Genomic DNA, 23,600 nt, shown 5'->3' with positions numbered 1-23,600 from the left:
CGATCACGGCCCAGGGTCCTGCAGCTGGGCTCCCTCCTCACATGGGGCCCCCTCGCTTGCCGCAGCGGCGGGGCAGACCCTTACCGGGTTGCTGAGGGGCCGGGGGTTGGCCGCGGGTGGGGTATGCGGCCATGAGAGCCCGCGCCGCCCGCAGGCCCTGCTGGCGCCGCCGCTCAGGTAACGGCCGGCGCGCGCGCGGCGGTTGGGGGCAGCGCGTGAGGGGCGGAGGGGGGCGCGTTTCCCAGGGGTAGCCAGCAAGGGGCAGGCCGTTGCGGGTGGGGGCACCCCCCGAAGGCGGTGAGGGAGGAGGGGAGCCGCTCCGGGGAAGGGCTCTCTTCTAGCGGAGGGGAAGGGGCAGCCGGCGGGGTCCCGCCGCTCCCCGCCGGCGGTGAGGTGAGTGATGCGTTTCGGTGAGCAGGTGTATGCGTTCGCCCCGGGGGCGAGGTGTGAGGGGGAGCGGGTGCAGCAGGATGTCTAAGCGCGGCGGGGAAAGCCGTCTGCCGGGAAAGCCGGCTTCAGAAACCCGTGCCCTGGTCCGGGGGCAAGGGTCTGCCTGAACACGGCTGGGATCCTTGCCTAGCCGCATGAGGATTGCCTTGCGGATGGTCTCTTTGCCAAGAGGTGTGAAAGCTTGGCTCGGGTTTTGCTATTTCAAGTGCTACCCTGTAAGAATACATGAATCAAGTTTTAATGACAGGCTCGACTGTTCAGGTGTATATGCATTTATGTTTGCTTTATGGCCTTCAGATGAAAGGCGCTCTATAAATGCAAATGGTCACTCTTAATGTTGCATTCCTTTGAGGGTGGGAACTGTATTTGCTTTAAGTTCGGGGGACTTTCCACTTGGGTATTCTGATAGGTGGTACCTTGATAGTTGAAAGCTAAAATTTCAAGAGTACTGAATTGAATTTTATTTAAATTTATACTTTCCTCTTTGTACCACTAAAAAGACTTACAGCTAACATTTAGGCTAATTTATGAGAAACCTTTATGCTTCAACTAAAATTATTTTTTCTTTTTAGTAGAGATCAGAGTTCCAGCATATTTTATTGTCTGCAAAATCAACTTGGATGGACTTAATTAGGCAGTGGAATTTACAACCTAAGATAAGATTTTTTTATGAGAAACTCTGATATGCCCAGTGGACTAGCTATAAACCTTTCCCTTTAGTCATCATCTTTGGAAATTATTGTTGCATACCATATCCTGATAGGCCAATAAAAATGTCATTTTCTGACTCTTGCAGAAGTATACTGCACAGCTGTAGACATGGCTGTGTAATTCTATTGTCCATTTGGGTTTGTCTTCACGTAAAACTTGCATGCAAGATATGAGTAGCTTGAACTGAAGGTAAGGGGGTGTGTTCCCTGTACTGGTGACAAGTGTGTGCTCTCCTATGTTTTTTGCTTGGAATTTGTTTTGTGCTGTTTCATTAGGATGAACAGCTGGCAGTGGGAATGGAGCAGGAGATAGGGACGGAGCAATCTTTGCTTCAGTGCTTAGTATTTTTGTGACCGTGGATGGAGAAAGTTGGTCCAAATGAGGTGTTCTGGTGGTATAGGCCTCCTGTAACCTAGTTATACCCTCCAATTCTATACGTTTGTTTTTGCCATTGTAATTCTTTATGCAAATGATTTCACAAATTCATGAAAGAAAGGCAGGGTTAAAGGAGAAATACTGTTGCTTCTGTGTCTGCTGCAGAAAAGAAAGAAGCTTGTGGTTCACTTGCATTATGGGCTCCCTTTCTGTGTTCTTCCCGTAGCCGAGAACCACGCATTTGCACAATGGCAAAGCTTTTTATTGTATCCTTGGAGCATGGTATCTTGCAGCCTGGCACAAAAGTAAGTGCTCTTCTAGGCAAGATCAAAAAAGGTCAATGTTAATAATTTTTTTTTTAAGCCCTTTTCTTGCTTATTAGTTCCCTAACGTATTCATTTGAAGCTGTGTCTTTATAAGTAAGTACCTCTAATAATTGGCAACTGTATCACACTGGCTCCATCTGTTGTCTGTTGCCAGGTCCTCTTTCTGGCTCTGATAGTAAGCTTCTTTTCATATGGTCCTGTCACTTTTTCTTAAGTTGAATGCATTTCTGGTAGTGGCTAAGCCATTTTTTTGATATGATTGTCCCATTGGTTGCACTGGAGAACTGTAATAGCTCTTGCAACCAGGAGGGGAGTTAGTTGAGATAACTTTGCTTTTGAAGGCTGACTTTGTACGCTTCAGGTGTGTGGCTCACAAACTGTGAGTTATGTGTTTCCCCTTGGTACCCAGGGTGCTTCAGAATGATATGTAAATACCAGCAGATTCCAATGTCTCCAATACCTTAACAACAACAGATTTGGGAAGCCCTTTTCTCACTTCAAAAATTCATAAATAAATTAGTCAAGACTGTGTTACTGTTCTGTTTGTGCAGCTGGTACCTGAAGTAAACATGGTCCTGGGTGTTTCACCATAACATGAAACCAGTAACATGGACTGGTGTTTCAGCTGTATTTTAAGGGTAGGTTACAGAATGTGTTTTAAATATTTGTGGAGATGATACTTTTAGCTGGAAAATACAAATATTGACTGCCTTGAGTGATGATACATAAATGTAAGATTGTGTCCAAGAGGGGTCAGTCAGGTATGAAATTCAGCCTGCTTACTTTCTCTTCATTGCTCTTTCAAGCATTCTTGTTCTCTTTTCTTGCCTTTGCTGTGCTGGATTGTCTCACTGGCTGCATTGAAACAACAGAAAGTTGCTTCCCATCTCCTGTAACACACACCCCCCCACCCCCCCGTATTAATAGAGCTATCAGCCCTCAGTCATAAACCTGGTGGAGAGGCTGAGGGGGAGATTCCTTGATTATTGAGATGTTACAATACCTGTTGGTATGGGAAGGCTTTGATTCCCTTTGCTTTTCTGAAGAGCTAAGGAAATGTCAGCCTGCTGACACCTGGAAGGCATGAGCTGCTTCTCAGTGTCTTTACTGAGCTCTGTTTTGTTAGGCAAACATAATATATTAAAATTATCCATTTGAAGCAGCAGCTGTGTATTGTACATAGTCTACTTGAGTGATTATTTAACTCTAACGATGCTCTGTAACTAGGCTAGAGTCTGTGCTGTGAATTGGAGTGACTAAAACAAGGCTAGATGAACGGATTTTTGTAAGGTCCTTCTGTAGAGGTTTAGTTTTGTATTATAATTGGACCCTAGAAACTGTTGGCAATTATACTACAGGCATAAGGATCAAGTGGTTTTCTGTTTGTTTGTGGATTTTTAATCTCCCCCTCCCCCCAAGTTATATTTGCCTTCTAAATATGTGCCAGAATTTATGCCTATGCTTCATGCAAATATTTTTAAAGTACAACCTTGGCCCTGAATCCTGAGCTCTGCAGTAAGTTAATGGCTAGTTTCTCTTACTGGTTTCAGGCTTGGCTACAGTCACAAAATAAATGAGCTGTTTGTTTCAGCTTAGCCTCTTGTGGAGGTTTGTTTGCATTATAAAACCATGATGCAGTTTAGCAGACTTCCAGTTTCTGGAGTGGTATAGTAATGCAGGTCTCTTCTGAGAAATGTCAGCCCTAGTTGTGGGAAGCTTATGCTATGACAGTACTGGCTAGAGCTAGGAATTATTCCCTACAGGGGAGATGAAATAAAAGCAAAATGTTACCTAAATGAAAATAGAAAATGTTGGGATTTCACGTTCGAATGTAATGTCGTAATTAAGACTTTAAACTGGACCCTAAAACTTAATCCCATAAAAGTAGTCAAAAAGACTTCGGCTTCAGGATGAGCTGGGTCAAACACAGTGCAAGCTCTGGTGCTTGGAGCTGCCTTTTCAGTAAATATTTGATATTATCTTTCTCCCAAAGACAAGAAGCTAAGTTATGGACAAACCAAGGAACTTTCCTCTGCTAGGAAAGCAGAGGGCAGCGGTTGAGAAGAAAACTGGAATGCCTGGTTCCCTTTACCTGTTTAGTTTGATTTCTTGTGTTTCATTCCGAAACTTTTTTTTTCTCCAGGCTAATGACCTCAAAGTCAATTCAGTCTTTGGAAGATTTTGTTCTTCACTTTTCTTTGAAGCTTTTTTGAAATGTGCATATTACTACAGTGAATTCTCTCCCCCCCCCCCCCCCCCCCTATTATTTTGTTGAGTGACACTTGCTGGCATAATTCCTTTGTGTTTTTGTAGTGCTGAGTCTTGAAGCAACATCAGACTGTGAGTTTAAATAGTTAACTCTTGGCAAATGACTTATGTCGAAGCTTTGGCATCTTGTTCTTCAGAAAACCTTTTCAAATTAATAACATGCGTCCACCAGATTTATTGCTTTCCAGGCTGAATGCCTAGCGACAGTGTCTAAAAATGGTTGTTGTTGTTAAGGCCATCTTTTAGGAAATTGTGAGTTTGACATTTGAGTGCAAATATTCACGTGTTATAAAGATACTGGAGACAGAAAAAGTCTTAGTAATGAATTGAAATGTGTTTTGGAAGGATCTTGTTTTATACCCTGAGGCATTAAAGAGATGCTGCTAAAGTTGAGAAGCCTTACCCATTTTTATGTCTATGAAGTATAAAATGTTAAATACTGGCTAATATATGTCAACTGTTAGTTTTACATTGATGTGTGGGGTATAACTTCATGTGCTGTTGTGGGGTTTCCATCGTTAAATATTTGCAGGCTTAGGCATTGGTTTTGAAAGCCAAATGTCTAATTAACCAAATAAATGCTGACAGTACTTGTATTTATAGTAATTTCTACAATTAAAAAATCAATGCATTCATGCAGTGGAGAAATTGATCTTAATATAATATTAACATGATAATTTTTTTTCTTCAAGGTTTGTTTTTTTAAACCAAGAAATTAAAATGTGGTAGGGCATGAAACATTCTGAAATTGTGTTTTTCGGTAATGTAATAAATGGATGAGTAGGGCAGGTATGTGTTTTGAGAGGTGTATTTCTAAATGATTTTTGTCTTGGCGGAGTGGGGTGCGTTTTTCTTGTATAAGGATGTCAGAAAAATTGGTCTGAAAGCTGAGAAATTATTGGGAAATGGTTTTTAGAGTGTTTAGTGTCTTTTTTAACAGGCTGTGGAGCATAGCTTAGGAGTTTTTAAGCTGAACTTTAATATGAAGAAAAACACCCAACAGCCTTTTGGTTGGTCGCAGGATTTGCAGGATAGTCTTGGATTCTGTTCACTGCACTTTAATTAACCGTACAAGGTAGTAAATTAAAGTACCTCAGACTGACTTGACAGTCAATTAAACCTTGGTTGATTTCATTGAGAATGTGATCATTAGTGTAATTGGCCAAAATGACAGGAGGCCCACTTGGAATTGTGCCCATTTGAAATTTTCCTCTAATTCTACATATGCAATCCTGGGCAGAAAGCTAGACAAATGGGGCTCTATCCTAATAATTTCCAAGGATTTTGTGTAGCTGTCTGGAAAGAAGACAAACTCTAGCAGGCAAAAATGAAGGAATGGGTTACTTGGGAATCCAGATGGCAAAACCTTTTGGGGTTTATGTTGTGTGAAGTACTTTGAATCTCTTCTTTCATTGTGGGATTTGTATAGAGTTCTGCAAAGTTCACCATGTGATTTCAGTCAAAAGGATGTGTATGTGTGAGGATGGTTTGGTGGTTTGTTTTTTTTTAAATAGATTGAGAGACTTATGTTGAGACCTGATTTTTGTTAATGGTATCTGGATACTTAAGACAGAGTTAGGCTTTTCTTCCTGTTTAAGATCACTTACCTAACTTGGTATCTTCCTCTAGTTACGACAACAGCAATCTTCTCTATTTTGTTTTTGCATATGTCTTTCTTTGACTGAGAACTTAAATTTATAGTCCTAATTTACAAGTTCCTTTAGTTTGCTGGGCTGCGGTGAGGATGTGTTGTTTCACTAGATTTAGCAGGGGTGTCTACAAGCTCCAAGTCCACTTCATACGGTGTTACCATGATACTGGAGTGTCAGACTGTGTGTTTCTGGGGCAAGTGCTTGCTCTCTTCCTTGGAAAGTGTCTAGTGCATGTGAGCACTACTCTGATGCAAATAAATTCTAAAACATTATTTCTTCAATTACAGCAGGTTTTCTGGTCAGTCTCCAAAGATACTTGCATCTCCTGTTCCAGAAAAGGAATTGTTAACACCATGGTTTCCTATCTACTCTCCTTCCACAGACAGTTAATTCTTTATCTCCTTGAAAAGTAACCAAATGTTAGTTTGTTCCTTTCAGATTATTTACGTGTGTCTTGGAAATTCCTGGGCATCTCCTCTATAGTGAGGAGGTTCTCTGGGCTATTTTTCTCAGCTGGGGAGGTATACAAGGCTTTATCTTCCCATGGTGCTTCCGTATCGTTTCCAGACCCTCAAGGCTCATGAGGCAAGAATATGAGGTCAGAAATTGGATCCTGATCTTCTGTGTGGCAATCGGCCACACCATAACATTAGACTATGTAGTACTATCATCTGAAAAGTGCAGTAAGCTCATGCATGTGGGAGTCTGCATATAAAAGTCTGTAGGAATACCATGACGTGGGATTTCATAGAGATTTGATTTTCTTAATCAGGCCCTGGTAAGACTCTCTTATACCCACCTTCCCCCGACTCCCGTTTAGAGACGTAAGTGTTAAGATGTTTGAAATAAACGTCCTTGTAAAATACAGGGTTTTTTCTCTTTTTTTGAGAGGACAACCTCAAATTAATTCCATGCAGTTCAACTGAGCTTACTTCTGAAGGCAGGGAAGGACTATGTGTTTTTCTGATGTGTTGGCACAGAGCATCTCTGAAAGATACGCTGCATACAAAACATGGGTATAGCAGCACTGCTGTATATTCAGAGGACAGCTGGTGTGCCTCTGTTTTTGAGATGCTCTTCAAATTTAGTGTATTGTTCAGGTTCTGTACATCTGTGTAAATAGAAGTATAATTGCCTGGCCTGCTCCCTGCTTCGTGATTATTTTGTCCACCTTTTTTTTTTTTATTTTATTGTTTCCTTCCCCTCCCTCCGGTTTTTCATTCACCCTTGGCGGGGGGGGGGGGGGGGGGCACGGGGAAGAGGGAAATCTATCTTCTTTGTGACTGCTCACTTTGTTCAGGTTTTGTAGGGGCTCACCAAATTGCTGCAGATGAACAGTTAAGTGTGGAAAAGATGAATAACCTCCTGAGTCTAAGGTTTAACGAAAAAAAAAAGTAGGCCACCTGTCAGGTTTGCCAGTCCAAGCTGAATTTGATGGGTTCCAGAGTCATCCTGATTACTTAATCATGCTCTTAAAAATAAAAAATCCTTTACTGTTGGTTCCCCCCCCCCCCCCTTTTTTTTTTTCTTTTCTCCTACTTGGCAAATGCAGCTTATTTCCTGTGTTTTCAGTTGAACTGAAATTAATATAGCTCTAAAAAGTGTGTTTGTGGGGAGAATTGTTCTGGCAGTTTCATATAGAAATACTTTGTTTTTGTAGCAGGGTTGTTGATGTTTTTATAAATCTGTAAAGGGGGGGGGGGGGGGGGGGCAGATCTTTAGTGGATGTAAACTGTGTTCCTACCAGTTAAGGAATTGGTCTTGGAATACTCATAGGTGGAAGCTTTAAAAACAAAGGTTTTGGTGCTCCAGCTGCTGTTATTGACAGCTAATAATTTTTCTTATGTCAACTGAAAGTTGATTTGTTTTTTATAGTTAGGGATCCTTTGTTCAGTCCCTAGTGTGAAATGGTTTCTTGCAATAGCAGTGGATTGGTCACCCAACTGCTACTGTAGTAGAACAGAATGTTACATTTTGTGGGTTTCCTTCTGCTTAGCTGATTGCTTTAGCAACCAGAACTTAACTAGAAAAGAAGGGGGGTGGGGAGGGAATTAAAGTTGTTCCCAGTTAAATTTTGAGTTCCAGACCTATTCATCTCGTAATAGCCAGAGCATAGGGTATTTCCACGAATCTAAAGGAAAAGGCCTTTAGCTTGTCTATCTTTACTGATGATGCTGATGTGGTTTTTTTTTTCCTTTGTTTTATTGTGCACCTACTTGGATATCTTCTGCTCTTTTTTCTTATTGCCATAAACTGGTGTAAGCTGTGTTGGAGTCCTATCAGACTTATTAGATATCTTTACAATAGTGGTAATCTCAATTTCTTGTATTTTAGGATTCAACAAGAGTAGAGAAGACAGCAAATTACCTAAGATGTGAGAAGTCCTCCCTTAGCAAAATAAACCCCTGTTTTCAAAATGGACCGAAGCAAGCGGAATTCAATAGCAGGTTTTCCACCACGCTTCGAGCGCGCTGAAGACTTTGATGGTGCCGCTGGAGGAGAAGGGGCTGCATCCCAGATAGGAAGAGTTTGTACCTCTTCATACAGAGCCCTGATAAGTGCCTTTTCCAGACTTACTCGTCTTGATGACTTCACATGTGAGAAAATTGGCTCTGGTTTCTTCTCTGAGGTGTTCAAGGTGTGTGTTTAGTTCTTTCCTCTCTTCATGTTGATTGCTTCATGTTTGGTGCTGAGAATGTATGAGAGTATCATCAGAAGTACTTTTCACTGAAGTGAACTTTGTTCTTGTATTTGCTTTACTCAGGATGAGTGAGTAATGAAGAACTTTCAAGTCCCAAATATTTCCTGTCACTCTTCCAGCTGTTTTTTATCACTTGTAATTTATTTGGGGAGTTGCAGAGGCTTTTTGGGAGAAACAGTAAAAGCTAAAAAAAAACTGGTTTATCTTTTGGTCTCTGCCATGTATTTTTGCATTCATGTAGTGTATTAAACACCCAATGGCTATTGGTTCTCTCATATGTAAGTGTGAATGTCTTTAATTTAGCTAGATTATTAGTTTTGTAGGATTGTACTCATTCCTTTGGTAGTCTTTGCCTCCCAACACTAGATGCATATGTGTTAGGAGATCTACACATGATTTCTGAATTTGAAACCACAAAATTTATTGCACTGAAGTTACAATGCAATTAGTTGCTCTTTGTTTCCATTGCTGCTTGTTATGCCATGCATCTAACTCAAATAATCAGAGATTGGTTTGAAGTAAATAGTATGAATGAGAAAATCTGATGTTGTCAGTGACTTGCTGCTATGAATCTGGGAAGTGTATAAGATCTTTGTAAAGCAGTTTGTGAAACTATACAGGCAACCCCAGTTTTATAGTGCTGGTGATATGTCTGCTGTTCCGACTGTTCTGGTAAGATTTATCTTAGAAGTATAGGACATTGAGTTGATTTCCAGGCATTGCAAAAGTAATTGTTTCCTTGTCCCAGTTCCTGACTTTAAATTAAGTCACCCTCCAAATTATTTCCATTTCAGTGAAAAGCCAGAAAACTTTATCTCACAATATATTATGTCTATTCCATGACACTTCATGTGGTCTTTTCTTTAAGAAGTTAAACCAAAAAACATCTTATCCAGCTTTATTGCTGTGAATAGCTATGTGAATTAGAAAATGAAAATTATTTTTATGTTGCTTTAATACCCAGAGGCAGTCAGATTTCCATATATACCTCTCCTTTTTGCAAAGGCAAGTCACTCCACAGAACTTTTTCTGTTCAGCTAGATATATTCCCACTAACACAATTTTTTAATTCTTTCAAATGGGCAGACATGAAGAATTTTATTTGGGGTGTGTAGGAGACTTGGTACACATCAGCTCTTTATAAAGCGAGCTTGTATACCAGTTGAAAACAAGGGGGGGGGGTTGTTTGCTTTTTTGTTTATTTGTTTTTCTTCTTATTTTCCTGTTTTGAAAACTTTCTGTGATGCATTTTGTAGGAACTGTCTTTATAGGCAGACATTTCTTAATGTGGAATGAACTGATTTCCAGTGGCACAGAGAACTTTAAAACTCATCTTTACAGCTTTTTATGGCGAAGCTGCTATGAAGTGTATAAGGGTACCAGTAGACTTGGGTCATCTCTAAGTAACTGGGGAATAACAGACCTTGGTTTGTTTGTGTGCATTTCAGAATTCATGTTTTGGAGTAGTTTTGTCTTAGCTTTATCTCAGTGCTGCGGATTAGATATTGTGTCTTTTCCTATTCTGTAAATTCAGGATTTTGCCCTCTTTAGTGCTTGCATACTCGAGTGCTTAGATTATGAATTTATCCTATAGTGGTATTGCCAATCATATTTATGTTTGGACTTCAAAAAGTTTTGTAGTCGAATAGCTACATACTTTGTGTGAACAGACTTGGTGGGTGAAATAGCTATAATATTCTACCATGCACTGGTGAGGAACATCATGAAGTGCCCTGAGGCAAGGTGCTTGCATATCCAGCAGAAAGGTACAGTATTATTGATGGTTAGGAAACAAAAGTAGGTGGGGCGAAAAAAGTGGCTAAAAGTAAAGGTAAATTTCCAGCATTCATAGTAATTGATTTATTAAGAATATCTTATTCTAAGAGAGCACTTGGTTTAGTCAGGTAGTGGCGTATAGAGGTAAACGTCTGCTTGAGAACTTACGTTGACTGAGAGAAATCCTTGATACCTGATTTACCTTCCTGTGCATACATAAGTCTGCTAACTCTTTAAAAACCTTCCCTGTCATTTCCCCCTTTAAGCTAACCTAGACATCACAGAGTGTCAGTCTGCAATCAGTGGTATTACTCAGAGAGCGATGGTAGTAGTCCGAGTATCTAGTGTCTGTTTTCCCAGAAACAATGACAGACCTTCTGCAGGGAGACAATGAGTGATAAAGCCTTTTCTTTCACATTAGTTTCAAACAAGGTCTCTCTTCAGTTTTGGCACAAAGGGGTGAGAATGCATTATGACCTTATCTTAGATACAGTTCCATATTCATTTAAACAGGTTTCTGTTCTGCTAGTTTATCAGCCTGAGCACCTCTTGTCATTAATCCTACTGTGCTGATGATCAGATTTCATACAAGAACCTTGATGTGCTTCCAGGAAGGAAAGCCTCATGGTTTGACACAGTTGAAGTTCAGTCTGATCTGCAGGCTCCCAGCTAAATGATTGAACTTGACAAAAATCCAGGATAGTTCTAGACTTACTGCGTAAATAACTTTACAAGAGCAATGAAGCCTTCCCTTTAATTTAGCAAAGGTGTCTCAAAAAAAACCACATGTCACCCGGGCTTTTTCAGTTATGTATTTGTCTATTGTTTTGTGAGTATCATACATTGGGTTCACTCAAGTGATTTAGCAAAGAATGCTTGGACTGTTTTGAGGGTTTGGGATTTTTGTTTGCTATGTAACTGACGATTGTTTTCAGTGATTTCTTCCCCTCCATCCTTTTCTTTGGAAACTCTGTTTTAAACATAGTCTATCACAGTGGATAGAAATTGCCTTCTCTTAATGTGGGAATAGGAGTACATTGCAGCTTAGATGTATATATTAATGGTCATACGTACTATAAATTATCTTAGCATTTCTAGCACACCTTTATTCACACACAAATTAAACTTTCTGGTTTACTCAGCATAAAGTATTAAACTAGCATTTTGATTTTGTTAGCCATCACTATAACAATTCAAATTCACATTCACCCGGATACTAAATATTATATAAATCAGTTTAGAAAAACTGAACTTTGTCAAGCTATTAGCAGTCTGGTTTGAAGTAATTGACTGACTACTGCCTGTTCTAATTTTCAACGGCATGTGCAGAACACTGAGGTTTGCTCGTAAACAGTCTTTGCCTAACTCAATTTTATGTAAACAAACAATGCCCAGCCATGATCCCAAACATTTAAATTCCTAGCGGGGAAGACCAGTAAGGACTGATGGAGCTGTAAGTAATTGTCAGGGAGATAAGCATCGTACTGAAACTAAATACCATATTAGGAAATAGATACTATTCATTATAAAATATGTCTGTATTGGAATAGCAGTCAGACTAAAGTCCAGGATCTTCTTCTGTTCAAACATACCTTCAGGTTCAAAGCCAGTACTAAATATTCAAGTTGCTAGAAAATTCCTTCAGGTGTTCTTGTTGGCTCTATGTTCCTTCCAAAGATTATCTTTGGGACAGGCAGAGATCGAATTTGAAGACAGAACTCAAGTAAACAAGGCCACAGTCTTGACCACCTCGAACTGTGTTTTTAGACTTGTAGGAGTCAAGAGATTTACTATTTGAAATTAGTCATCAGAGAAAAAAATCCCATCTTTCGAAATGTTCTAAGCAATATGTCAGTATAGTTTGTATCTTAAGCATACATCTGGGAAGGTTATTCATGTAAGTAGTGGAAAAGGTGCATAACACCTTAAAAAATCAGTTAATGAAATACTTGTTTAATGGTGGGTGGGCAAAGACGAGCCTATGATAAGACGTGTAAGACATAATGCAACATAAACTACCTTTTAGAGCTGAAATACTAAGCACCTGAGCATGGGTGCCTCCAAGGAAAAATTTTGAAATTAAAATCAGCTCTCCCGTTTCAGCATACCTACTGAAAGCACCAAGCACTAAGCACTCGGTTTATGATCCCCTATAACTTGAGATCCTTTCTGCAGAACTTCTGGCAACACAGTTTTCCTGTTTTTGCACTTGTGAAGCAAATTCTACCGATTAATCCCTACTGGGTTAAATGCCTTTTTTTTGTTTGTTTGTGGTTTTGGGTTGTGGGTTTTTTTGTGTTGCTCCCCTTCAAGCATTTCTTAGTTTTTCAAGATCACTTTGAATTCTAACCCTGTCTCAGACGTGCTTGGCCCTCCTTTACTCCCTGGTTTGACTTCAGGCAGATTTCTCCAGAGCCCTACTTGATTATCTTACCAGTTTACCTGTGAACCACTAGCTACTCCTTTGATTATGGTTTTACATTGCTACTTTACAGTCGTTCCTTCTAGATCACATTTGTCTGGCTTATTTATGAAAATGTCTTGTAAGATGCATCAAAGCCATATGAAAAACAAGATAAGATGAATCTTAGTGCTGATATAACATGGATACCCCTGAAAAACAAATGCTGGAAATGTCAGTGCTGTTCTGTGATGTGTGGACTCCACAGCCTATGAAACCAGTGCTATCCCGGTGCAAGGCCAAGTCTGAATACAAAGAGAGGGCAACGTGCTTTTGGTTGACTTAACAAGAGGGGTGGTGGGTGCAAATGGGTCGGTATCCTGAGGATATTCATGCTGTAAGTGCTTATGCTGTAAGGCCTGCTATTTGAATATCCGGGAATGATGGTCCTCAAATCATCAATTGGTTGTTAGTCTTTATTTTGTACGGTCAAAATTATGTGCTCTGAGTTTCAAAAGTGCTGACTGCTCAGGGGAGGTCTGCCTGTTTAAATACATACCTTGTGCCTGAGGCTAAGATCCTGTTTCTTGTATTTATTTAATGTCTTCAAGGTGCCTTAAAGATAAGCAGCATCCAGCTGTCTAATGTGAAAGGAGGAACAGGGCTGATGTGGAGCTGCGCTTAGGGGTAGTGTGAAGAACACTTACATATAATTCTTTTTTATCAAATACTTGTAATGTACTTAGGATAAAACTGGTAGTTCTGTTACCTCTAATGTACACTATCTAATATAATTTATGGTTTATATAATTTATGATACTATGTCTCTCGGGCACATTGTTATGCTGGTGGGCTTGATCTCTGGAACACCTGACTGTGGTAGATATGAGACATACTGCTGGTCTGGCTTTCCCACAGTCACTCATTGAGAGCTGTCTGGTTTTGTGCTTTATGACTTGATTACCATTCTGCTTGATTAACATCTCTCTCTGTTTGTCTATAATTTTGCAGGCCTTGAGGAGTCCAGTGCAGAAATGTTTGATGTTAAACAGTAGTCACTTTGTTCCTTTGGCCTCTGACCTAGGTTTGACAGAAGTCGCCAACTAGGATAAACAGTGGAGAGTAAGAACTGTACAATAAAGTGAGGGACTAACTCACAGGACTTCAGACACTTGACACCCCCCACCCAAAAAAAAAAAAGTGTCTGTCTTGGTTGGCATGAATATATATTTTCAAGATATACTTTGCTCATTATGTCTCATGGTTAAACTGTATGTTTAAAAATAAAGGCATTACGGAATTCTCAAACAGTTAGGGTTTGGAAGGGTTGTTAGGTCATCTACATACACACTGCCACACAATCAAAGGTCATTTATATTTCACCAGTAACTGGTATTTTGTCTACAGCATATGTTGATACCACATACAACACAGATATAGCCCCCACCCTTGTTGGTTTTTTAATTCAATTCTGAACTGAAGATCTCAAAGGCAGTATCATGGATTCCAGTGCTCAGTGTGTAATCTCACCATTGTAAATTTGTACCTGACTTGAAGTCTCTGGACCTGCTAGTCCACCCAGTTGTTCTTTGTATTGTTTTGGCTGGGCCAGTGTCTTTTTAGTAGCTCTTCTTTCCTCCCTGTGAACCTTGATGTACATTATCAAGTTATGTTTTGACCCTTTTGGTGTGCTAAGTAGTCCCAATTTCTGTCTCTTTCCTGTCCCACCCCCACTCTGGGAATAACATAGGTCTTGGAATATAGGTTTAAGTCTTTCCAACATCTTCTCCAACATCTTTCTCTTTTTAAAGTGGACATCCTAACTCAGAATTGCACTAGTTTTGTTCTTAACAATGACATGTGAAAGCTATCCTTGTGCTTTGTGTCACACTCTTTTATAGCGCACACCGCTTGTTGTTATTGTAGCACCTTAGTACCTTATGTTTAATGGATCTGGGTCTCCTGTTCTGTAGCCTTCAATCACTGTTTTTAGTGAAGTTTTTCATTTGGGTATGATAATTTTTGCTCAGATGGACCTAAGATACAAAGTGGTCTTCACTACTTAGTGAAATAATGCAAACAGGATATGCTACAAACTTTGAAGTTCCAAATTTTTCTGAATGGCAACTTCCATCAGTGAGCTGGAAGTGAACCCAGAATATGGAGTAAGAGGAGGCCTAGCTCAGTTCCTCTGGAAGCTCAGTAAAAGACTTCCCTATCTTACGCTGCTTTGTCATGTACAACTGTATCTTCAGCTGTCATTAGCCAGTCTTTAATCTAGTTGTAGTGGGTTGTGGCACGAAGTCAGATGTCTTACAGAAGTATGTGTGTTCATGTATATATATATATATTGCTATTGTAAAACATTTATACAATTAGCTTAATAAATCTTACCACCTAATTTTAAAATTAATGTAAAGCTGGGAAGGGATGTTATGAGAACTACTACAATATCCTTAGCTAAACCAGGCTCAAGTTTATGTGATTTATTCTTGGCAGCTATTTTCAGCCTGTCCTTTAAATTTCCATTATAGAATATTCTAGAATCTCCTTTGGTGTATCCAGGGCATTTTTATTTTGTTTTTTTTTTAAACTATCCTTTTATAGCTAGAACTTCCCAGTTTGAGTTGTTTCTACAGCTGGTCCTGTCTATTTGCTTATTGACTCTACTAGCAACTTATTACTGACAGAGTGTTCAGTTTTCCTGTGGCCTTTAGTGATATATCATGTCAACGGAGGCCGCTTTCCAAGAGTAAAATGTCTGTGAATGTGTGGAAGGAAGGAAGGAGATATTTGAGTAGTTTTATAAATGAGAATGCAGGTAAGGGAATGCCAATTCAGATTAAAAGAAGAGCATGCCTGCAAAAAGGACATGGAAAAGGTGCAGGAAAAGGGCAAGAGAGCCTGAACTCAAGGCTAGGGAGTTGCTGCTTGGTTTTCAGCCCATGCTCAGCAAAATCCCACTGGAGAAAGGTGTTGGAAACCAGTGGCTCAGAGTTTGCAGACAGCGCTTTCCAAAGCGGAATCTTTATTAACTTGGGTTTTGACAGATAAGCAAGCAGTGCAATATTTGAACTGTCACTGTGTTTTAAATCTAAATGTGAGTCTGTGCATTATTGCCAGTTTTTGCAAGATGGCCAAGAATAGAACTGGTATGGAGCTCCCTCCTTCAGGACAAGGCCCCAGCACACTCCCAGGCCTCTACAAGCAAGTTCTTACTGCTTCCTCTGTGTGCACCTGTTTGCCGCGTAAACGGGACGTCAGTCTTCAGGACTGTCAAACCAATAACTTTCCCCCTGAATTCTTTTAAGGAGAAGGGGTTAAATGTCAGCATAAATCAAGGAGATTCTGGGCATTCCAATTGGAGACAAACTTTTCTTAATCCTAACATACCCTTTTGATTATTATTTCAAAACTCTCAACATAAACACTGACAACAGGAAAAAGTTTGCTTCTTTGTTAATACCAAACTAAGAGATGAATTTGGCTCTTAGTACAACTCTGGCTTTTGCTTTTTAACAGTTTCATTGCTTTGTCACCAGACTTTAGGCCAACATTACGTTCTTCAAAGTGACGTTAATATCTCCATAAAATCACTTAATTGGGCAGAATGCTTGTGTGTTTTATGTAGAGGAAGAGAGGAAGACTAATTGTGCACGGGTGTTTTTCTTTACAGTAGCTGTTGTATATGAGGTTTAGTGTTGCTGGAACCATAGCTTGGTTAAGACAGTGCGTGTGTTGAACTTGTATTGTGTCCCCAGACTTACAATGCAGTAACAAGAGTTTTCCTCTTGTCATTAGTAGCGTACTGGAGATAATTGCACTTACGTTTTTCCTGGAAACTACTTCTTGCCCAGTAGGCATAATTGTTTTCTGCAAGTTTTGCTTACATCAAGCTTTGGCATTTGTGTTACTGTTTAGGCCTTCCTACCACACTGTACATCTTTATGTGTTTTTCTTTACTTTATAGATTTGTGGAGTCCAAAGCATAGGGTTGGAAAAGACTTCATGTCATCTTGCTTTTTATCCTTTTGTCCCAGGGCAAAAGCAGCTTTATGTGTCGTTCTTCATGGACATCTCCTTAATCTATTCTTTAAAGCTGATAGTAGAGACTGCAATGGAAGATACTAACTCCCGTGTATCTCTGAACAATTGATTTTATTGAGCAAGAGAGGAGTCATTGCATCATAAGCTACTCTGGGCTGAAAAACCTCCAGCAGTAGATTAAGCTACGCTGACTTCCTGTGAAGACGATGTGCATGAACAGCCCCTTCATCTGACTGAGCTGGGAGGACAGAAGCTCTTGGCAGAAGGATGGTAAAAATCTCCTGAGGAAGTGAGAAAGCATCTGGAAGATTTGCTTTCCATCATCTGTATATGCTTTCTTCATACCTTCTCTATTTAGAATGATTGTCATCTTGTCTTAAGGAACAAAATAGTAACACTGTCAATTTAGAAATTTGAAGTACAACAAAAATACCTTTCTGCATAACTCATAAGGAAGTATTTCTGGTGTTCAGGTTAAAAAATATTCCGAAGGCAGCACTGAAGTAGAAGTCAGCTGATAATGTGAAATTTCACAGGAAACCTCAAATCTATCTCATGCTTTTTCTTTGTCCTTACTGCTTCAGTTTCAAAGTTCTCTCCTTTTCTAATGTGTTGTTTTGAACATTTGGTGCAAGGTTTGCACTAGGAGAGGATCCTCTTTGATTGCCTCTGGAATTAGCAGCCTGATCAGGAGCCTGAACAAATGTAGGTGTTCTTCAAAAACTTTGTAAAACATTAGAGGTGAGATCACATGGTATTAAAAGGTATTTTATTTTAGTTACTTTATGAAGTATTTGTAGGAAACTGTCTAGTTGTATGTCTTTTTCAACATTGGATATTTCACTTTACTAAAGCTGGAGAACTGTAACACTTAGTGTCAACACACAGGGAAAAATAAACAATAAAAATTGTTTTAATAACTAGAAAAGTGATTCAGTGAATGACTTCAGTGGTAACATGTTTTTTGTATAAAAGAGGATGTCATTACAGTGCATAAACAGTCTTATAATGAGAAAACAGTTGTTTGAAAGTACTCTTCAGTATAGTGAAAAAAAGGCATAATAAGGCCCAATGGCTAGAAGCTGTAATAAGAATTGTTCTTATTTTTAAAAATTGTGGCTGTGGGAACAGCCTCACCAACCAGAAATTTTCTCCTCTCTCCTGTTGGTTCTTTGGTGATATTTGTAGCCATCCTGTTTTTTTAGAATGTTCTTGATTAAGCTTGGCAAGGTGTTGAGAAACTTATAGCTACCAACAGTTTAAGGCCACCAATTTTGGAAACTAATGGTCTAGACAATTGGATTTTTTTTTTCTTCTGAAGTGTATGGATGTTTTTCTCCTTGTTGCTACATCAGGCAAAATGAGATACTTCAGGCTCTGCTTATGACATATAGTGGCAGAAGATGTCCTCATAGGTTGGAAAATGAATAGGGAATAAGTAAGTGGATTATTCTATGCATCGGTTATGTAGATCTAATACTTGGTCTTGTAGGCATGGGGAATATACCTTGTGACTGAGAGGTGACACCCATTTGAGCAGTGTGTGTCTTGCCTCACCCAGGTCTGGTGTGTTGTTCCTCTTCTAAATGTCTTCTTTCATTTTGTTGCAGTGGGATAGGGCCAGTGCAGTTGTCAGTGCCCTTCCTGTGTGATGTGATGCATGTTAGAAAGACAGACACCAAATCTTCTTGTCCACACATGCCTTTTGGTCTCATTTCCTGTTTCAATGGGGTTCAATTTCAAGGTGAAAATCTTTCCCTTTTGACTAGTGGAGGACACTTTCACCTCGCGCAAGTTGACAGAAGCAAGATATTTGAAGTTTAAGGTCTCTTATGTGAAGTTATGGTGTTAAAACATGCTGCTAATTGTTTGCTTGGGAATACAGTCACTCTGTGTATTATAAACTGGCCAAGTTTATATAGTTATAAGTTATATTCGAGTTACAACTTTGAAACTTCATTTCAAGCTCTTGAGTTATATCAGCTAGGTGGTTCCAATCAGTCTCTTTCTACTCTAATACTTGTTGGGATTAGGAAGAAGTACCATTCTGGGACTGAGATGAGGCATAAATCCTGAGGATGCTGGTGCTTTCTTAGTCAAAGTCTTGTAAGTTTGATTTGTCTCACACTGATGTGTGAAGCCTTTTGGAGCCCTTCTACCGATTGCTAAGATGATTTGTACAGTAACCACTAAACCAGACAGTTGTCTTCCTCTTGGTAATGATTTTTTTGATATCGAGGTGCCAAGTCGCTGTCATCCTAGTCCTTGTCACTTAATTAGCCAATGCTTTTATAGGGCATAAGCTGTGGGGAGAAGTAGTAATAAATAGGCCTTACTCCAACAGATCATTAATATAGGAATTAAAAACCTCATTGCATTATTATTCTTTATGGATTGCACAATCAGGGCAAAATACTCACTTCATGCCCACTCATGTGTGAGTATCACTAAAATTCAGAATTACCTGTCCGACTTGCAGGGTACTCTTACGTATAGCAGAATTGAGAATGCTTTGAATTACAAAGTAGTATGGAGAGCTAGCTCACATTTGTTATCTGAAATAAGTCCTGAATATTATTTATTTATTTTCTGGCTAGAAGTCTTAAGATACGCATGTTGTGATCACCTTATAACACCAGCTGAGAAAACACTGGGAGTGACTCAAAAGCTGTCACCAGGTAGCAGATCTAATAAAAGCCTTACCTTTTGTAGTGGTGTTGAAAAAATTTTAAGAAAACTTTCAAAATCATATTTTTGTAATACTTTTTCCTACAGCCCTACTTGGCATTACCACAAGTAAAGCTGAAAACTATACTGAGTGAAGCAAATTAACAAACAGGGGAAGAAGAGTTTTGCTTATACTGTTTCACTTTCTCTGGTTTGATCAGCCAGCTTCTCTGCTGAAGAAAGAAATCTTTGGAAAATATGGCAGAACTGTCATTATACCCTGAAAGCGAAGGGTTTTTTTCTTTAGTAAAAATCCAGAACAAAAATCACTGAAACAAACTTGATGCTAAAAGAATACTCAGTCAAAAAAATGGAATGTAAATTAATGTAAAGTTGTCCATTTTGAAATGTACTTATCACCTGTTTGGAAACTTGGCCTCTTCTAACTCTTGTTGAGCAGCTGATATGTTAAATGTCTGAGGTAAGCCTTTGTTGTCCTCACAACTAGTGAGAATGCTTGCAAATTCTGTCAACAATAAGAAAGGCACTCTGATACTGTAACAAGTGGGACCATGCAATAACAGATAACCTCCTGGCTGGATTTTGCATTTAGTACAGTGACTTCTGTAGTTCAGAGTCCTTTGGGCCTTTGATTTTCTTCTGGAAGAAAAGTTGTGCCAATCTGAGTATCACTGTGCCATTTCCCAGGGGCAAAGCAGGTGGCAAGATTCCCTTGGCAGAGAAATGTTTGTGGGCTTTTTGTCTTGTTTTCCGTAATAATTTCTTAAGCACAGTTAAATGCTCTGTTTAGTTTTCTGTTCTGGATGGCGATGTGCTGGGTTGGCAGCTCTGGGATTTTCTGTGTTTTGCCAGCTGGCAAACATGCGCATTTGTGTAAGCTCATTCATAGCTGATACTGAGACACAGGTGCTGATTTACTGTTCTTCAAATAACTGTGTTGGCATATGTCCAGTATTAACATGGCTGTGCCTAGAGAACACAGTGCATCACTTAAGATCATTGTGACACACCTCTCTGAACACTTATTTACTGGTTTGGGGCGGGGGGGAAGCTAAACGTATTTCAGTGATGGATTTCACTGCCTGTGCCTGGACAATGCATGTGTTACTGACTAGTATGAAATCTAAAAATGTAAGGTGCAAATTAGTATTGATGGCAGTAACAGAAAAGAGATGTTTACAGTCTCAGATCAATAGGGAATGCTTCCTCGTAGCCGCTTAATAGCCATTGGTAATGATTAGAGAAAGGAGGTCCAAAACCTGCATGATACAGCTGCTGTTAATCTTTACTTCTCCAGTTGTTGGGAATTCTGTACGTGAGTCATCCAAGATGTCCTGTTCCCAGTAGCTGCTGAGACCATACCCAAATTGTAGGGACTCCCTTGTCCTGTCACTGTGACTTCCTTTGTCTGGAAGTCGCCATGGCTCCTGGCCAATCTTGCTGTGCTTGTCACAGCCTGAGAGTGCTTTGGGGTGGGTGCATGGCCCTTCGTGCTGGGCAGCAGCAGGCACAGCTCTGCATGGGTGGGGCCTTCTGTTTGATGTTCTTGTTGGATTAGGGGTTGAGGAGGGGACAGAACTATGAAACGTCTGCTGGAGGAATCGATACTGAGACAGCATTGCTCTGTTAACTAATCTGTAGCTGACAATATGTTGAACACTGAGTCACTAATGGCAGTTTGTAACTTTCACATCAGCTGCCTGCAATTAAGTCCTGCAAATCCAATTCTTTTATTTCCTAGCCTTTACTGACAATGCGGAGACACATAAGAGATTGCATGGTAATTTAATTAGCTACCTTTTTTGCTAAGAGAACTTAATTCTTAAGAAGAGCAGTTCTATGAAGGCCTAAATAACAACCAACTATTTAGAACTTTTTTTTTGCTATAGCCTGAGAGTTATTAAATGTAGAAATTTATAAAAACTTAAATATCCTCGAGTAAGGAAAATGTAGCTCCTTTTACACTCCCTGCTCTCTTCTTATTTGTGGTTGTGATCAAGTCCTAGTGTGCAACTGTGTAGCAATAGTTGTATGCAACCGGGCTCCGTTCTGAAACGTGAGATTGACTTCCTTACTCATGCATGGTAACATTTATTTGAAAGATTTATAAAGGAAAGGTAAGGAAATAATTTCTCCCCAAAATAAAACTTTCTCTCAAGGTTCCCATATAGATTTTGAAAATGAACCCAACAAATGTGTTTGATGAATGGCGATGATGACATCATTGGTACAGTGGTGGGGACTGTTTGCTTGGTAGCAAACTGTTAATATACTGTAAAAGACTGAAAGTGCAATTATATGTCAGGAGAACTCAGCCTGAAGTGTTTCTTGCTTCAAAAGCATCTGCAGATTATGTCAATACTATCTTTCATACAGGATAAACCCATAGTAACACAGGAAATATTTAACCATAAGTATTACCAGTTAAATAGGACAATAAGGGCACAGATACAGTATCTGATTATGTATTATCTTTGGATGTTACAATAGCCATTTGCAGATGTCAAATTTCCAGTTTCCCTGGCAGGTAGATAGCAATATCACTTCCATTTTATAGATACAGTTAAAGAGGGAATGAAAGTAAGTGAAGTAGCATGCCCAGGGCTGTTCAATGAGCTGATGGTAGCTTACATTAAAAATGAAAAATAAACTCTCAGTTCTGTACTTCAAACTCAATATTTCTTTTCCTTTCCAGACTATGCTATTAGACTCAGGTATAAAGTACATACTTGAGCTATATACTGAGGTTGTGGTATAACAATGCTCTTCTGCATTTTCTTGTGTAGTACTTAAGAGGTGGGCCCACATTCCTTCTCCTGGATTGCAAAGAGATTTTTATATGGTTGCATTCTGCTGAACTGGCTACAAAATCAGTCAACTTCCTCACCTGGGCTATGCCTGTTTATATCTCATCTCAAACTGTGGAACAATAGTCATCTGATTAATGTGTGCTTTCTCTCAAAATAAGACCATAGTCTCTGTTTGCCTTTATGATTTGATTGAGATCAAGTTAACGGCAGAGAGATATGCACAGATTCCTATCAATAAATGTTTTGTTTAAAATAAATGAATGCTTTGTTTTGGACCCTGGGTTCTACATTACAGTGGGCAATGAAGAAAAACAAAATACAGAGGAAAATTGGAGGGGTTTTTGGCACACACAAATGGATTTACAGAGTATCAACGGTACTGCTGTCTCACTAATTATAAATTCACTTTAGTTTGGCAAAAAAGTGGAGAACTCGTTTGACTGTAGGTGTGCAATATGCTGTAGTAATTGAACTTGCTACTTTGCTGAATTTGTGATGCTAGAAGTTACTAAAGTTATCGAAGTAGGATCTTTGATGACCAATACCAAGCCTTTGTACTAAAAGGAAAATGGTAAAGGCTCAAACTTTTTCTGTGTATTTCTCACAACTGTTTTTAGTAATAGAAATTAGTGGACTCACAATTACTGTCAGGCTTTTGAAAGGTTTTGGGCTTTGTTCTCTGCGTAGTTTCTGAACATCTTCTGAAACTATGCTAAAGCTCTTGTAACACATGCCGGCTAGTTTTGTTTGGCAAAGTTTTGTTACACTTGGCAGGCTTCTCTCTTGCCACAAGAAGTTAGAGTGTAGTGACATTGTATACTACTACTCTGAAAACAACCACAACCCAATCTCACTCCCTAGCATCAACACAGCAGCTTAATGTTTTCTGGACTGATGTATTTCTTTAGGCTTCTATTTGTCACTGCAAATCTTCCTAGTGACATGAGATTTTCGACTTGATATAGGCATCACTGCTATGAATATATGTATCTGACTGTGGGTACATTTTAACATTTAGAAAAACACTTGAGATTCCAGTTTTACAAACAGTGTGATCTGAGCTGAAGAATGGGTTTGTCTTCTCAATTAAAGGGAACTTTCTTCAGAATCAAACATAGTTATGCTATATAGGATAGTTAGTGCAAACAGGCTAGAAAGGTAACTAAGGTAATGTCTTCATCTCTTGTTATCACAAGAGAAAATACTTGCAAATCAGATGAAGATACTTAGACTGTTGCAGAAAAGAGATTGATAGAAGGTGGCATAGATAAATAAAAAGTCATTTGACCTTTGCTGTATATGTCACTAACATGAAGGCTGCAGGCTGAGTGTCAAGGAAACATTTGAATTGGTAAGTGTAAGGTTGGTGAGCCAGTATAAGTAAAAATAGTATGT

The 23,600-nt window shown here is 39.4% G+C and overlaps 1 protein-coding gene across 1 annotated transcript in view; it reads left to right on the top strand.

The window, feature by feature from the left end:
- The first annotated feature begins 8,198 nt into the window (after window positions 1-8,198).
- Window positions 8,199-23,600, top strand: part of TESK2 (testis associated actin remodelling kinase 2) — a 73,657-nt gene continuing 58,255 nt past the window's right edge. The window contains exon 1 of the mRNA XM_059822051.1: window positions 8,199-8,420. Coding sequence (XP_059678034.1) covers window positions 8,199-8,420 — 222 coding nt within the window. The remainder of the gene's footprint in view (window positions 8,421-23,600) is intronic.

This window comes from Gavia stellata, chromosome 10 (assembly GCF_030936135.1).
Source record: "Gavia stellata isolate bGavSte3 chromosome 10, bGavSte3.hap2, whole genome shotgun sequence".
NCBI lineage: Eukaryota > Metazoa > Chordata > Aves > Gaviiformes > Gaviidae > Gavia > Gavia stellata.
The sequence above is the reverse complement of the archived record's forward strand: the minus strand, read 5'-3'. Positions and strand labels throughout refer to the sequence as shown.